The 17,934-nt window shown below is 37.4% G+C and overlaps 1 protein-coding gene across 1 annotated transcript; it reads right to left on the bottom strand.

Moving 5' to 3' along the window:
• Positions 1–13,550: 13,550 nt before the first annotated feature.
• LOC149150159 (protein DMR6-LIKE OXYGENASE 1-like) lies at positions 13,551–15,245 on the bottom strand. Its single transcript, XM_089440367.1, has 4 exons — positions 14,878–15,245; positions 14,468–14,715; positions 14,056–14,377; positions 13,551–13,949 (listed from the first exon to the last, which is right to left on the bottom strand). Exons 1-4 carry the CDS (start codon positions 15,142–15,144, stop codon positions 13,704–13,706), a joined length of 1,083 nt encoding a protein of 360 aa, XP_089296493.1. The 5' UTR covers positions 15,145–15,245; the 3' UTR covers positions 13,551–13,703.
• Positions 15,246–17,934: the final 2,689 nt, after the last annotated feature.

The following is a 17,934-nucleotide window of genomic DNA, read 5'->3' as shown; positions in this document are numbered from 1 at the left end:
AATCAAGAAAATTAAAAATCTTTTTGAAGCTTCCTCTTCCAAAAGATTCCAGGGTTTTTTTAAACCATTTACTATGGATAAGAAGCTTGAGTCCTATTTAATCCTACCTTGGAGACTTCACCTCTTATCCCTTGAGCTCATCCTCCCATCATAAGTGGATCTCAAGCTCATTATGGTAAATCCTAAACTACCATACCTCTCCTATAAATTTATTGTCATTCATGACATTAGGGTTGGAGTCTGATCATGTCCTCATGTTGTTGCCTTGAATCTAAGAGATTCATCACCTTCATGCATTAAGGTGACATTGAGGTGTGCTTTATGACAAGGAAAGACAAGTCAACTTGGGGAGATCTCGACAAGGTCAACTACTATTATTAGTTGTAAACTCTCCTATTTATATTAATATAAAGAGTATCATATTTTCCTATATGTGTTGTGTTACATTTACATTCATGTATTTCAATGCCTTGTTGATTCATCGAATAGAGTAATTGGATTATGCTACATAGATGTTGTGGATCTCTGCCTTGTTTTGGTTGTATGTGTAGGTTCTAATTATAGACTTTGGAGCTACGATTGGAGCTTACAAGTCTGGTGGGAAGTAAAACTTGTGATAGACTCCAAGTAAACCCCTTTCCCATTCTTCAATTTCTCTAAGGAAAACTCTATATTCTTGGCTTTCTGTTGTTCTTGACCAGTCCATTAGGTCTAGGGAAGATACTTTTGTTTGCAATTGTAAATTCCACATAACTATATTTATATTAGAAAATTAAAGCTATTGTGTGTAAGCTTCTTGTGGAAAGAAGTGAGGAGTATCAAGACATCCGACTCTAGTTGGATGCTTTGCAAATGCAAATTAAAGAGGTTGATCATAAAACTTAGGATTCTAACCTAGTTTGATCTTCTCTATTATTGCATATTGACTGATAATTCCTCTGAAACATTTTGGACTAAAATACTCTTTTTTAATTGTTGGCCTAGCTTTCCTAGTGATATACCAATAAAACAATCTATCTAATGCCTTTTTTTGGTTAATATAGAAAACTTTACCTAGCTTACAAAAAAAAACTAAAAATTAGTATCAATATCTTTTTAAAATTAAATATACTTTTACAAACGTAATATAATTTTATTAAATTTTATATTAAAATACTTTTATCTAATAAAATTTTGGTAAATCATTTTTTAAATAAAAATTGAAGGGGAAATTAAAAAAATAAAAATAAAATAAAATTAGTTAAATGACAAATTTTAGTCACTAAAATTTCCTCTACATAAAAAATATTCAAATCCTTAGTTATCCAAACTCTTCATCATTTTTTTATTAGAAAAAGATTTACATCTCAAAGACTACTTTATTATACTTAGTGATATATATCTTGAAAAAAATACACTTAACATCCTACACACTTTACAAAAAATTGAGTCAACCAGGTTGAATGCCTACACGAACTTACGTGAATTCCTTTTGTTCCACATTCAAAGTTGGCATGCTCAAATCAAGAAGGCTAGTGCAAGAGCGGGGAAGAGAGCCAACTGAAGAGTTATGAGCTATCCCTATACCTCCTGGAGACCATCAAACCATGACAAATGATGGAATCCAGTTGGAAATCCAAAATAACGAATCACTAGAAAGGAAAATTACCCAAAGGCAGATAAATGGCCAATAAACAGTGTTTCTGTTAATTTTTTATTTCTTGACCATTTATTGGAAACACTAATTGGTCTACCATTCTAGCGACATGGGGTTTCAAAAATGTATTAGGAATAAAATGGGAAAAGTTTGCACACTGAAAAGTAGCCGCTGACAGAACTTTCAGATTACTTGTAGGTTTTAACCCCATACAGAAATTAACTACATACAAATTCTAAAAACAGAAAATAAACAATAGCAAGAGCATAATCCATAAAACAAATATACACAGATAATTTCCCCTGGATCCCAAAACCGAGACTACTAGATGGATTTTTCATTATGTTCCTTTCAATGTTAGAATACATATACATGCCAAAGCATTCAATACCATGGACCGAAAATTATCGCACCCAAAACCATGTGCGAAAACCATGCACGAAACCATAGGTAGGTCCACCCACCTAATATAGGGTCCAAAAAAAAAAAATCCTTAGGGCGCTGCCCCGGACCCCGTAGAGGGGAGCTAACCGCCCCCTCAAACCCCCTGTGACCCTTTCATTGCACAATCAGTGCAACAAAGGGGGGGCTCTTCCCCCCCTCTAACCCCCCAATTAACTAGGTAGGCTAGTCGTGAAAAGAATATAACAAAACCCAACATTCTCCCACTTGTTTTTTTCTTTCCACAAGGGCCACAGGAGAGCTTAGTCATCTAGCCCTGCAACTCCCATTGTTTCTCTACACCAAGAGAACTTCTCAGAGCTCACAGATTTTGTTAATGCATCTACAGTATTCTTCAAAGTGTCCACCTTTATTAGCAACACCTTTTTGTCTTCTATCATATTCCTCACAAAGTGATACTGAACATCAATGTGCTTTGTCTTTGAATGGTAAGCAGGGTTCTTTGCCAAGAAAATTACACTTTGGCTATCACAGTCTATTCTTATAGCTCCCTGTGCTAACCCCATACTTGAACATAATCTTTGCAACCAAATTGCTTCCTTGCTTGCATGAGTGGCTGCCATGTATTCTTCCTATGTAGTTGATAGTGCCACTACAAATTGTTTCTTACTCATCCAACTGACTACACCTCCACATAGGTTAAACGCATACCCACTTGTAGATCTTCTCTGATCCAGATCTCCAGCCCAGTCTGCATCAACAAATCCATGATTATCCAAGACTCTATCCAATCTTGGTCTTCCTTGGTAGCACAAACCATAATCACTGGTGCCACTCAAATACCTGAAAACACACTTCATTTTTGTCCAATGCTCCTTCCCTGGTTTTGACATAAACCTACTCAATACTCTCACTGCATGTGTAATATCTGGTCTAGTACAAACCATCGCATACATAAGGTTACTGACTGCACTTGCATATGGAACACGGGACATGTCCTCTTCCTCTTCTTGTGTCTTGGGACATTGTTCAGCAGATAACTTTACACCTACAGGAATAGGAACCTTCACCGTTTTATTATCCTGCATATTAAACCTTTGTAGTATTGTCTCAACATACTTCCTCTAGTTTAACCAGAGCTTCTTCTTTACCCGATCTCTTTTAATTCCCATGCCCAAAATATAGTTTGCAGCACCAAGATCTTTCATCTCGAATTTGGAGGACAATTGGGTCTTCAAATCTTGGATAATTTCTTTGTCATTTCCAACCAGCAACATATCATCCACATACAAGACTAGATAAATAACACGGTCACTGATTAATTTAAAATACACACAGTGATCTTCTTTGCTTCTGGTGAAGTCAAGTCCCCGTATAAATGTATCAAATTTTTGATACCACGTCCTTGGTGACTTTTTTAACCCATATAGAGACTTCTTTAACTTGCATACCAGTGCTTTCTTACCCTTCATCGCAAAGCCTTCAGGTTGCTTCATGTAGATTTCTTCTTCCAGATCCCCGTGAAGAAATTTTGTCTTCACATCCATCTGTTCTACCTCAAAATCAAAAGCAGCAACAACAGATAAAAGTAATCTAATAGAAGCTACCTTGGCAAAAGGAGAAAAAATATCGCCAAAATCAATTCCTGACACCTGGGAATAACCTTTTGCTAGCAACCAAGCTTTGTATTTCTCCACCTTCCCTTCTACATTTTTCTTCTTCTTAAACACCCATTTTCTGTCAATGGGTTTCCTTCCAGCCAGCAACTCCACCAGATCCCAAGCCTCATTTTTGTGCAAAGATGTCATTTCATCAACCATGGCCTCTTTCCAGAGTTTTCCATCCTCTGAATCTACTACTTCCTTCACAGTTTTGGGATCATCATCAGTAATAGATAAAGAAAAATTTGAACTGAAAGCAGATGGGCTATAACTTTATGGTTGCCTTCTTTCTCGAACTGATCTTCTCACAACCGGAGTTTGTGGATGTTCATCTTCTAATTCCTCTTCTGTTGTAGAGTTTGATTCTTCCTCCTTTAGCTCAAACTCTATCTTCTCATGTTACTTTGGTTGGACTTCATGTTTAATAGCATCTTTCACCTCTCTAAACACCACATCTCAGTTGTACACAACCTTCCTTGTTAATGGATTCCAAATTTTATAACCCTTTAAACCATCATTATACCTAATAAAGATGCACCTTTCAGATTTACTATCCAACTTTGTTCTTTTCTCCTTTGGAACATGTACATATGCATCACATCCAAATACCCTCAGATGTGAAAGAGAGGGTTTCTTACCATTCCATACCTCTTGTGGAGTCTTATCCTCCAACACTGATGAAGGTGATATGTTTATCAGGTAACATGCAATCTCCACTGCCTCTGCCCAAAATTCTTGTCCTAACCTGGCACCACTGAGCATGCTTCTTGCCCTTTCCATCAACGTCTTGTTTATTCTTTCTGCAGCTCCATTTTTCTCAGGTGTGTATGGAGTAGTCTTCTACCGTGCTATACTACACTTCTTATAGAATTCTTCAAATTTCTTCTTGCAAAACTCTCCACCATTATCTGTCCTTAGCACCTTTATCTTCTTCTCTGTCTGGTTTTCCACCAAAGCCCTAAATTCTTTAATTTTGTCAAAGACTTCAGATTTTTTCTTAAGGAAATATATCCATGTATTCCTTGAGAATTCATCGATAAATGATACATAGTACATAGACTTACCCAGTGATTGAACCTTCATAGGTCCAAACACATCACTGTGCACAAGCTCTAATATCTGTTTCGCCCTCTTACCACCAGAGGGAAAATCACCCGATTCTGCTTCCCATAGACACAATTTTCACAGAAATCAAAATCCAAAGAGCTATTAGTCATACCTTCTACCATACCCTTACCATGAACTATTTGAAGGCCCTTCTCTCCAATATGTCCAAGCCTTTAATTCCATAATATAGTCTTTTCTCCAGAGACCACTAAATTTTCTTCTCCACTTTCATGAACCACAGAACTGTTGCACCCGTCAACAACAGTGCTACCTTGCAGCTTGTACAGAGTTCCAATCCGAACTCCCTGCATCAATACTAATGCTCCCCTAACCATCTTGTAGGTATCCTTCTTGAACACTGTTTTTACACCTGCATCATCCATCTTGCTTACAAAAATCAAATTTATGGCCAATGAAGGAATATGCAGAACACCCGAAAGTGTTCTAATCCTTCCACTTGCAAATTCAACTTAACTTTTCTGCGGCCAACGACTTTAGCATTCCTGTTATCCCCCAAGAAGACATCACCACCATCATATTTCTCATACTCACATAACCACTCTCTATGAGGAGTGAAGTGAAAGGATGCACCTAAGTCAATCAACCATGCCTCATGATCTACATGTGTACTTGAAGAAGCCAAGTACACATCCCCACCTTCATTTGAGGTGGTTTTTGCCTCTGCAAAAGGAGCATCATCAGATCTCTTTCCTTTGTCAGGAGCTTTAGATTTACAGTCCCTTTTGTAGTGCCCTTCCTTTCTGCATTTCCAACACACCTTAACAAGTTTGCCTGGAGATTTAGATCTCCCACTCGATGACTTAATTTTGTTTCTATTCTGGGACCGTCATCGTACAGACAAGGCATCACCATTCTGGCTCTCCATATTTTTTCGTCTCATCTACTTCGTCAGCAAGGATGAGACTATTTCATCAAATTGCAAGGTAGTTGCATTGCTACCTATTGCAATAACCAGACTATCCCGCGAATTTGGTAGAGAACACAAAAAATTGATGCAATTATCTTCATTTGAAATTTTAATATCAATAGATAATAACTGACTTACCACAGTATTAAATGTGTTCATATGCTCTGTTACCGAGTCTCCATCTTTCATCCTCAGGTTACACAGCTTTTTCCATAGGAACGGTTTATTCACCAGAGATTTAGATTGGTACAAAGTCCCTAACTTGTCCCACAAAGCCTTTATCGTAGCTTCCCCTAATACATTCAGCAATACTGAATCTGAGACACACAATCATATTGTGCTCTTTGCCTTCCGATCCCACTTCTTCCATTCTTCATCAGACACTCCCGTTGGTTTAGTACTCGGATCTACCACAATCCACTGATCTTTATCCACCAACAGATCCTCCATCTTAAGTTTCCACAACTCAAAACTCTGACCATTAAATTTCTCGATCTCTATCTTTCCACTGTTCGCCATTTTCTTTCACCACCAAAATCAATCCCGCAGATCTCCCACTGAACAGGGTCTACCACAGGCCCGAGTGAAACCCCTCAGCAACAAAGGCATCCCCTTGAAGCCAAAACATCTCCGATACCAAATGTAGGTTTTAACCCCGTTAGAGAAATTAACTGCATACAAATTCTAAAAACAAAAAATAAACAATAGTGAGAGCATAACCCATAAAACAAATATACACAGGTATTTTCCTGTGGATTCCAAAACCAGGACTACTAGATTGATTTTTCATCATGTTCCTTTCGATGTTACAATACATATATATACATGTCGAAGCATCCAATACCATGGACCGAAAACCTTTGCGCCCAAAACCATGTGCGAAAACCATACACAAAACCATAGGTAGGTCCACCCACCTAATATAGGGTCCAAAAAAAAAAATCTCAGGGGCCCTGCCCCGGACTCCGTAGAGGGGGGCTAACCGCCCCCCTAAAACCCCTTATGACCCCCTCTTTGTGCAATCGACGCAACAAAGGGGGGGCTCCGCCCCCCTCTAACTCCTCGGTTAACTAGGTAGGCTAGTCGTGGAAAGAATATAACACAACCCAACATTACCAACAATGAATTCAACTCTATAGTAGACTGTTGAATATTTCAAGAGGGCTCATATTCCAAACCTCAAAGCAACAGCAATGAAGTTGGGACATCACAGCCTAGGAAACATGTGTGTAAGTGCATGCATTCAATTGTCAAATGTATTGAAGTGTAAGGCTTGAACTTAGTGGGGACCCAACATTGACTGAATTCTTGCATGTACTTTCCTCCATCTTGTTCTTTGTTTCTTTCTTCATTTAGTCATATGGTACAGTTGTACTGGCATGACCTTTATCACCCTCTTTGTCGATCTCTATTGAGTTTCTGCAACCCAATGGCCCCTGAAAAATGTTTCTAGGCTCTAGTTGATCCTCTCTAGGGTACATTAACCCCAACAGTGGTGCATAGGTCTCCCTCATGAGTAAATACAATTTGAGGTTGTCTTTAAATAGAACAAGTTCACTCCAAATTGAAAGTAAAGCTGGAGTTGACCTACAAAGTGCAAAAGAGACTAGTAGCAGAAAAACTCAGGTAGTTAAAATGCTTTCTACCACTTTGTGTCAGCCCATGGAAGTTATTGAGATGTATGCTTATTGGTTCAATGAATCCCTTACAAACATCCCACTTGTTGGCTTTGAGAGTATGGTAAAAGTTTAAATTTTAGCTTCATAAATACTTTTGATGTGTCATAGTGAAGTATTTACTCACAACACAAGATTTGTCAACTAACTTTAAAGTAGATACTACCAAAAACTCTACCATTTGAATCAAGACAATCACATAAATGTTACTCTTTACAAAAATATGTATTGCTAAAAATAATTGCCAATCTCTCTAACGGGACTTGCAAACTTGTTTTGAATCTGATCCCTACAATAGATATGGATAGTTTAATAACACTATATATGCCAGCAGCTAGATCACTGCTTTTGAATCGAAAATGAAAGCCTTCCATGGAAAATGCAATCTTTTGGAGAAGATCCTTCCTTTTCATGGGCAAGATTCATCCTTTGAGATAAAACAAATCCCAAAAGATAAACCATCATTAGTTTGCACCTGCTTTAATCTACTTCATTGAAGCCCAACCATAAAACATAAATAACCTTAACATTAATCAATTATCCTCCTTCAATGTTACTTTCTCAATGAACTCATAGCTAATAACAACTGAACTTCACAAAAATTAAAATTCGTAATCAGTGTAATGTACACTGACAAAACACTGCAATTTATAACACAAGAAATAAAATTTGTAATCAATGTAATGACAACTGACAAAATACTGCAATTTATAACATGAAACATACAATAGATATCGATAGTTTAATAAGATTGTCTATGCTAGCAGCTAGATCACTGCTTTTGGTATTACACATCTCCTTCATACAGGGTTGTAGAACGCCCCTCACTTATCTTAGTGCAATGAGAAAGAAGATGCAACATTACATAGGAATAAGAAGCACATACTACTATAGGCTTAGGCTTACGATGCATCAACCAATAATGCAAAAGGTCATAATAAAATCTTTACTGGAACTATACTCACACAACAAAAATGGATATTTTGATGGTTTACCTTCAAGACTAGAATGTTTGTCCCCTAAGAATTATGAACTAGTTGATAAGGATATCTAAACAAAGGTTTTGTTGTAATATTAAAAGTCATGAACTATTTTTCATAAATCATTTTGTTGATGGAAGCGAATTACATTCTTAGTAACATATAGAATCAACTTCCCATTAATATTGTAAATTTCTGATCACATACAGGAACCTAGGAAATCTTTTTGTCATCACTATTCCTGCAATCTGTGAAATTCCTTTGGAAGACCAATGATCACAAAGAAAATGGGACAACATTTTTTCACCACCATAATTTCCAGTGTGTACAAGATTTATACCCACAAAATGGAGCGTATACCATTGTTTACACATGAAATAGGGTAATTAATCCTGAAAAAATTTACTTATATGAAGAACATTTTGTTCTAGTCGAATCCTTTTCCTCAAAGCAGGAACAATCCTTCCATAGACCTCGGAAATTCTGCACATCACAGAAAATTTTCATGTAACAATTTGCTGCGAAAAAAATGCAAATATGGTCTTAGCTATGAATAATTGTCAATTTCAATCAATTATTAATGGAAAGAAGCACAATCCAGTAGGCAGAGTCTCTATAGTTTTTGACATCATGTTCTGAAGCATATGTGAATAATCTTTTCAGGATCAGACATATTGAAATATAATGTGCTTTTCTTGTAGGTGGTATTCAAATCCTCCAATAAAATTCCAAGTTCAACAATTTGTGCATGAAGCTGCGCAGCAAATTCCTGAGAAGTTAAAGGCATCCACTGCTACTGGTGTGATACATACTCAAAATATACATGCATGCAGATGGATTTTATTTTTATTTTTGTTGTACTGTCCTGTTAGAAATGCAACTGAATGTTAGATTCAACCTTTGAGATAAAACAAATCCCAAAAGATAAACCATCATTAGTTTGCACCTGCTTTAATGTGCTTCATTGAAACCCAGCCATAAAAGATAAATAACCTTAGCATTAAGCATTCTCCTCCTTTAATGTTACTTTCTTAATGAACTCACGGCTAATAACAATTGAACTTCACAAAAATCAAAATTCGTAATCAGTGTAATGTCAATTGACAAAACACTGCAATTTATAACACAAAAATTAAAATTTGTAATCATTGTAATGACAACTGACAAAATATTGCAATTTATAACATGAAACATACAATAGATATCCGATAGTTTAATAACATTGTCTATGCTAGTAGCTAGAACACTACTTTTGTTATTACACGTCTCCCTCATATAGGGTTGTAGAACATCCCTCACTTATCTTAGTGCAATGAGAAAGAAGATGCAACATTACATAGGAAGAAGAAGCACACGCTACTATAGGCTTAGGCTTACGATGCATCAACCAATAATGCAAAAGGTCATAATAAAATATTTACTAGAATTATACTTACACACAAAAATGGATATTCTTATGGTTTACCTTCAAGACTAAAATGTTTGTCCCCTAAGAATTTTGAATTAGTTGATAAGGACATTTGAATAAAAGCTTTGTTGTAAAATTAAAAGTCATGAACTAGTTTTCATAAATTATTTTGTTGATGGAAGCTAATTACATTCTTGGTAACAGATAGAACTAACTTCCCAATAATATTGTAAATTTCTGATCACATACAAGAAACTTGGAAACCTTTTTGTCATTATTGTTCCTGCAATCTGTGAAATTCCTCTGGAAGACCAATGATCACAAAGCAAATGGGACAACATTTCACCACCACCATAATAGCCAATGTGTACAGGATTTATACCCACAAAATGGAACGTATACCATTGTTTACATGTGAAATTGGAAGGGCAGTTAATCCTGTACAAAATTTACCTATAGGAAGAATATTTTGTTCCAGTCGAATCCTTTTCCTCAAAGGGGGAACAATCCTTTCACAGACCTCAGAAATTCTGCGCATCACAGAAAATTCTCAAGTAACAAATTGCTACAAAAAAATTCAAATATGGTCTTAGCTATGAATAATTTTCAGTTTCACTCAACTATTAATGGAAAGAAGCACAATCCAGTAGGTAGAGTCTCTGTAGTTTTTGACATCATGTTAAATTCTCAATTAACAATTTGTTGCAAAAAATGTAAATATGGTCTTAGCTATCAATAATTTTCAGTTTCACTCAACTATTATTGGAAAGAAGCACAATCCAGTAGGCAGAGTCTCTGTGGTTTTTGACATCATGTTTCAAAGCATATGTGAATAATGTTTTCAGGATCAGATGTATTGAAATCTAATGTGCTTTGCTTGTAGGTGGTACTCAAATCCTCCAATAAAATTCCAAGTTCAACAATTTGTGCATGAAGCTGCACAACTAATTCCTAAGAAGTTAAAGACGTCCACTATTGCTGGTGTGGTACATGCTCAAAAGATACATGCATGTAGATGGGTTTTTTTTTTTTTTTTTTACTGTCCTGTTAGAAATGCAACTGAATGTCATTACAAACCTTTTTTCGGAAATTCAACAATTTTTTTCATACATAAAATAAAAATTTATTTGTCAAAATGGGAAATGGATCTGTTCAAAAAAATTGTGTAGCACACATATCTGAGAGTCGGTGATTCTGGAGACTTTACATCTCTCTTTGGAATCATGAAATGAAGATGGAATTAGCTGCCCTTAATAAGTCAACAAGTGAGATTGGATTGGATGGAGAATATACATGCAGTAATATCATCAAGCTTTGAGCAACTAGCTTCTTAATGCAATAAATGACCCAGTTTCTTGTAATACAGGCTCTTCTGTATTCCAAAGAAAGCAAGAAGAGATGACAAATTAGGGGAATGAAAAATGAACTCACTGAACTCTGAAAGATTATCAATCACATTCAAGAATAATCCTTGATGCTCGTGGAGGAACTGCAAACCTGGCTTTGATTGTAATCAAAGACAACCTCCTGAAGACTCAGAAGAATGTTAGAATGAAATGACATGCTAGGCTTGCGCCAAGGAAAACGAGGAATTGGAGCTTCTCCACTCAAAATCTACAATACCTGCATCATTGTCAGTCTAGCTCCAAGATCGGGATGTGAACAGAAAATTCCAACCAGCAACATTCTTCTCATTTCGTTCTCGTCAAAATTTCCTCTCAATCTTAAGTCTAAGGCCTCAAGAAGCTTCCCATCTCTATGCAAACCCCAAATCCAATCAACCAAATTGCTCTATCCAGGTCGCGTATCTGCTTCAATAGCTCTTCTTCCACAAGAAACTTCCAAAACGACTACCCCAAAGATGAAAACATATGTTTTGTCTTAGGCCTTTTCTGAGAATAAATACTTAGGAGCAAGGTACCCCATTGTTCTTGTTATTAAAATTGCATCAAGGCTCTTATTGTGCCCTATAAACCGAGCAAGCCCAAAATCTCCTAGCCTTGCATTGAAAGTTCCATCTAACATTATATTAATGGACTTAACATCTTTGTGAACCACCTGTTTTTCCCATACGACATGTAAATATGCCAATGCAATGCAACCCCCATCACTATCTTGCATCTATTTTATCATGACAGCACCGATCCTCCACCTCCTTGAAAAAGGATCTTATCCAAGCTACTATTCAACATGTAATCATAGAACAAAAGAATCTCTCCTTTCTCATGACACCATCCTTGTAGATGGACTAGGTTTCGATTACTAAGGCATCTTATGATTGAGAGCTTTGCAAGAAAATCATATTTCCCTTGATTGTTGCAAGTAAATCTCTTCACTGCCACCAAAGCTCCATCGTCAGGCAAAATCCCTTTATAAACTGTCCCAAATGCACCATTGCCCACAACTCTAGCCGCGTTGAATCCTTTGGTAGCATTGTTGAGCTCTTTATTGTGGCAAAGGTTTACCTGCTGCTTGCAATCATCGACACGAAATTGAAACTGAAATTAAAATTGTTCCTGATGACGCGAAGTTGAAACCGTTTGGGGGGAATGGAATACCCCCTTGTGAGCCCCGACTGCCTGCAATCGAAGACACGAAGTTGAAATCGTTCGGGAGTGATGGGTTAGGGTTTAATAACTCTTTTACAAACTACCTTCGCATGATCCAACGACTAAACACCTTCCAATCGTCTAACATATAATCTAATGGGGCATGGTTCTGACAAATGGACGTAAATAGAAAATCAAACAAAGCCGCATAGTTAGCGTTAGTTTAATAAAATATTTTAATGTCATGATGTGTTGTATGTACTTCAAACAATAATAAAATTGTAAAATGAGTTATATGAGTATCTGTTTAACCTTTTTTTATTTTTATTTTTAATATAATTAAACATTTTTTTGGTAGATAAAGGTTATATATATATATATATATATATATAATTGACATTGAAAAAAATTAATATTGAATAATGGCAATTTTTTTATATAATGCTCATATTATAGTACACATATCATGTCATTAGAGCATAGATTGATATAATGAAACTTGTACAAATTGTACACATACTATTTTTACATATTTTTTCCAATTTTATATTTTAAAATTTTTTTTAAAAATAAAAAAATAAAACGCATAAAATTGTCAATTCAATACTTTACACCAATGAGAAAATGGAATTTTTGAATTTAATTGCAAACCATTTGTGTTTATGGTACATAGTAATTAATATATAATGTTATTTTTCAAATTATGTATATTTATTGTACATAGTAATTAGTGATATAGTACATAGTAATTAATAATAGAGTATACAAAAGTCAATTCTTGTCATCATTACACAACAAAAGTCAATTTTTGCATCATTACACAATAAGATGGAAGACATTTCAACTAATCATATTCGAGATAAAATAGAAATAATTTTTTTTTAAATAATAAATTTAATTTCATAATGTTAAACTTTGGTTAGATTTTAAATTTTTTTTAATCAAAAAAAACTAATAACAAGTCGGTAAAAAACTGAATTAGTTATATCCTGCTAGACAAATATAATAAGGTTTAGCAAATATGATAAGGCCTATCAATACAATTTAAAATGCTGAACATATTTATAAAACTGCATTTAAACCATATCTAAAAATAATGTAATGTGAAATATCTTTATTTATAAAACTGCATTTAAACAATATCTAAAAATAATCTAATGTGAAATATCTTTATTTATTTAATCAACGCACACATATAAATATCAAACTTACATATTACATAGATGGCTGCATAACTTGCTTATGGCGATTGAAAACTGTATTATTTGTACTCATTGAAATGACACGGTGTGGGATTCATATGCCAAATGGCTGTTCAAATTAAGCATGGCTCCACCAAACAACACAAATCATTATTCATTCCAATTTAAAACGATCCACCGCACTCTTCCCCTTTGATCCCTCTTTCCAGAAATCTTCCCAGAACTCTTCAAATTTATATCCTCTGTACACAGCCGGGTGCTGTTCATCCACCATGCTCGTTGCAGGAGCAATAAAAGCATCGTCCCCAGGCAAATAGAAAGTCGGAATTGATATGCGTGCACTCTGCATATTCGTTACTGCTCGATGCTGCACGCTCCTAAATCTCCCATTGCTCACAACCTAATACATTGAAATCACACAAAACACAAATTGAATGAAAACTACCAAATTCTTGCATTCAAAGAAAGAAAAACTAACATATATAGATCTGCTCATCTTTTCTAACCTGCAGCTGATCTCCCAAATTGACCACAAACGCGTTTGCTATGGGTTCCACAGCAACCCACTTTCCGTTCTTGATTACTTGCAGGCCACTGACATCGTTTTGCATTAACACGGTGAGGGCAGTTGCATCTGTATGGCTTCCTGAACCAAGAGTAAGATCTGGGTTTGGGCATGAGGGATAGTAATTTATATACATCACTTGGGTATGATTGCCCAGAATTTTATTCAAGTAATCGGAATCTTGCCCTAGGGCTTCTGAAATTGCCGCCAGCAGCCTTAATATTAGGGCTCTCACCTCACAGGCGTACTTCCCCGCAATATCTCTGTAACAAAAGCCCAAATCAAACCAGTTACACTTTCCATTTATGGTTAAGATGAATCAATTCTAGTGTTCTATGTCTTTGATATTTTACCTGTAGGCTGCAGGTTTTTCAGGCCAAGAGCCGATGACTTCCTCCAGAGGATGACAAGGGTGCGTGAGATAGTCCAACCAGTTGAGAACCTTGTCTTTGCTAAGATTGAAGCTTGTAGAAAGCCGGACTGGCTGCTTTATGTCCTCTGAGTAGAGGCATGCTCGGTCTTCGATGGGCATTTCGAAGAACTCTTTGGCTATCCCCATCATGCTTTCCATGACATTCTTTGGCACGCCATGGTTCACTATCTGATATCAACCAAAATTATAGTCACTTGGACATGAAACTTAATCCAGTCATTATATCAATACCACCATATTAACAGAGATGTAAAGACTCAATAGTCTGCAGGTCTGATAAAAGATCACTGAGGGGAGGGAGAATTGCTGGGTATGGATTGAGGTGTGTACCTGGAAGAAACCATCCTCTTCACATGCTCGTCGGATTTGATGGACTAGTGTTGTTCTGTTAGGGCCGTCCAGATCTTTTAGGTCTATCACAGGGATGCTCTGAGAGTAAGAGATCTGAGACATCTGAGAGATCTGAGACATCTGTGGGCGCTCATGGGGAGGGAGAATATATCTTTCCTGCACCTTCAGGTTGTTTATTCCGTTGGACAAGAGCCTCTGAATAGCACTACTGAGCTGTTCGGTCTGCACATCCATTGCAGAAAACATGTTGCTCCAATCTGTGTCACGGAAATTAAATTGGGGAATTTATAAAGTTTAGACAGATTGGCCAGTGTATTGACTTATTAGATGGATTGAGATTTGTCTCTATTGTCCATATGAAATTCTCATTATAATATTATGAGATTGGTTTTTGATAGAGGTCGTTTCACATCAATTAATAAAAAATAAAACTTTGGAGATAAAGGCATATTTGAGCTGTTATTGCGGCATTTTCCATCAATAAAATGAGAAAGAAAACAATGAAGAGACCAAAGGCATCTTTTAGAAGACCATTGTGGGAAAATATTATTTATTATTCTTAGTTGTTATTAAATATCATTTATTATTTTTAGGAGACCAATGTGGGGAAAGTATTTGGTAAAGGCATTTTATCTGCCATTAAATATAACTTATCAGTGAGAGCAGCTGAGCAAGTAAATGATTTTTACTAAAAGTTTAATTAAATTTTTTAGAAAAATTATATATATGATAGAGAAATGTAAGACATATAATATATGGAAAAACACAAACACATAAAACGAGACACAGAGATACGTGGTTCACTTAGTTTGGGCTACGTCCGTCCCGAAAAGCTAGTCCTTCCTTTCTATTATCTAGAAAAATGAAAAGACACAACCTACAGCAGATGTGTTGTAATATCCTCTGTTTTCTCTCACAGTGTCACCTCTTTGTTTCTCGCTCTGAGAATACACATCTATTACACAGCTTGAATACAATACCCTCATACAAAGAGAGTGGTTGCCTTCTAGGGCAAAAAACTATAAACTTAACATAAGTTCTACCGTCAGATCATCTGTGATCCAGGTGGATATTGGTGGCCACCTGCCAAGTCCACCTGGACCCCCACCATTGTCTTTCTCAGCATTTTCAGTTTCCTTAATTGTAGCACAACTTACTATTTTTAGCAGCTTTTCGGGTCCTGAACTTCCGGAGCCGTTTTGAGGCCCTAAACGACGTTTTTTGGGGAATCCGGGGGCAACACGAGTCCATGGAATGGACTGGTGGACTGGTGTTGCCCGTTCCAACAATGATAGTGCTCGGATAGATCTTTCTAATGAGCTATTGTACGCGTCAAACGGAGATCATATGCCAAAGTTACGACCCCGGGAAGTTGATGTACCAACTTACCCCCAAACGGGGCCCATAGTTTGGCGTTTCATCCCCTAGGGTTAGGTTTTGGAATGTTAAGGGTTTTTCCATTGTTTCTCAACAATAAATAGGTCTTCGAGCCTCATTGTAACACAGTTCAGAGGCATGTAGCCATCACATCTCTTCTCAGAGATAAGCTACCATCGCCCTAGCTAGTTTATTTCCATTTCTGTCTGTAAGCATATTTCAGTATTTTCCATTAATGAAATGAAGTATTATTTCCGCTGCATCTTTGTGTATATGGTTATCTCTGTAATTTGTTGCGTGCCTGTTTAAATCCGAATCAGTGGTATCAGAGCGGTCTGCTTTTTCTCTGTTTTTCTTTGCATGTCCCCAACAAGGTCGGGATATAAGGAGTTAGGGCTTGAACTGGTTGAACCTTTGCAAGACCAGCCTCGCAAATCCCGACGGCCTCCCATGGCGGACGAGAAGAAAGACGAGGGGGCAGGATATCCCATCAAAATCTTGCTCGAAGAAGCGCTCGAGCGACAACGGAACGCGATGATGGACAGCTTTGCGCAGATCCTTCAGCGGCTACCCAGAAGCGGCGCATCGGCTTCCAGCAGCTCCTCTGGAAACGCCACACCCTTTAAGGTACAAGTTAATTTTGAAATCCCCATATTCGAGGGTCAGATAGACGCTGATGCCGTAGATAAATGGTTAAATCTGCTAGAGGGTTATTTTTCTGTTCATGAATTTTCGAGTCGGGAAAAGATTGTTTTTGCTCTTCTCAAAGCAGCCCCCCACGTCAAGGACTGGTGGGAAACCTACTGCGAGCAGAAGGATGAAAGTACTTGCTCACTATTTTCAGCCGCACCCACCTGGGATTCGTTCCGGGATGCCATCAAGGAGCAGTACTACCCTGTCGGAAGCTATGAGGATGAATACATAAAGTGGACCACGCTGCGGCAAGGAAGGGACCAAGACGTGCCGGAGTTCACCAATCTTTTCCATACCCTTCGCACAAAGTTGGGTATCAAGGATTCGGAGCAACATTTGATACTCAAATACCGTGGCTGCCTGCACAAGTACATCCAGGAAGAAATACAGTTCCTAAACATCCCCTCGCTCGGCGGAGCATACCGGTATGCCGTCAAGGTCGAGCAGAAGTTTAAACAAAAGAAGCGAGACTTTGGATCTGCGAATCCAAAGCAGGGGAAAGGTGCCCCTAAACCACAGAACAAAGGACAAAGCCAAGGCGGGACAGCCCAAGACAACCAGCCGAAGCTGCAAGCAAAGAGCAACGCCGCGAAGCCGAGAAAGGACACTGGAAAATGGTGCGAGTTCCATAAGAGCTCCACTCACAACACAAGTGAGTGTCGGGCCAAGCAGTCACTGGTGGCTGAGCTAAAGGTTTCAGAATCAGATGCATGTTCCGACTCTGAGTCAGAACCCGATAAGGGGTATGAAAAAGGGAAGCAGATCATTGATGCGGATCCCAGCGCCACTGTTGCTACCGCAAAGATCTAGAAAAATGAACCCGAAGATCCAGAGGAGGAGGAGCGTCTCTTCCACTCCCAGATGTGGGTAAAGGGCTCCCCGATACAGTTCATTGTTGATAGCGGGAGTCAAAAGAACCTCATTTCGGCAGAGGTCGTGAAGCGGTTGGGCTTACCGACCACAGCA

The sequence above is a fragment of the Pinus tabuliformis genome, chromosome 9 (genome assembly GCF_031772625.1).
Source record: "Pinus tabuliformis cultivar Carrire ecotype Pingquan chromosome 9, CPIR1, whole genome shotgun sequence".
Classification (NCBI taxonomy): Eukaryota; Viridiplantae; Streptophyta; class Pinopsida; order Pinales; family Pinaceae; genus Pinus; species Pinus tabuliformis.
This window is presented reverse-complemented; position numbering and strand designations above follow the sequence as displayed.

Excerpts from the sequence above, each read along its gene's own strand:
- LOC149150159 (XM_089440367.1), bottom strand. The coding sequence starts at position 15,144 with ATGTTTTCTGCAATGGATGTGCAGACCGAACAGCTCAGTAGTGCTATT. Across the intron at positions 14,378-14,467 it reads GAAAAACCTGCAGCCTACAG|AGATATTGCGGGGAAGTACG; the intron begins GTAAAATATCAA and ends CTTTTGTTACAG. Across the intron at positions 13,950-14,055 it reads ATTTGGGAGATCAGCTGCAG|GTTGTGAGCAATGGGAGATT; the intron begins GTTAGAAAAGAT and ends TCAATGTATTAG.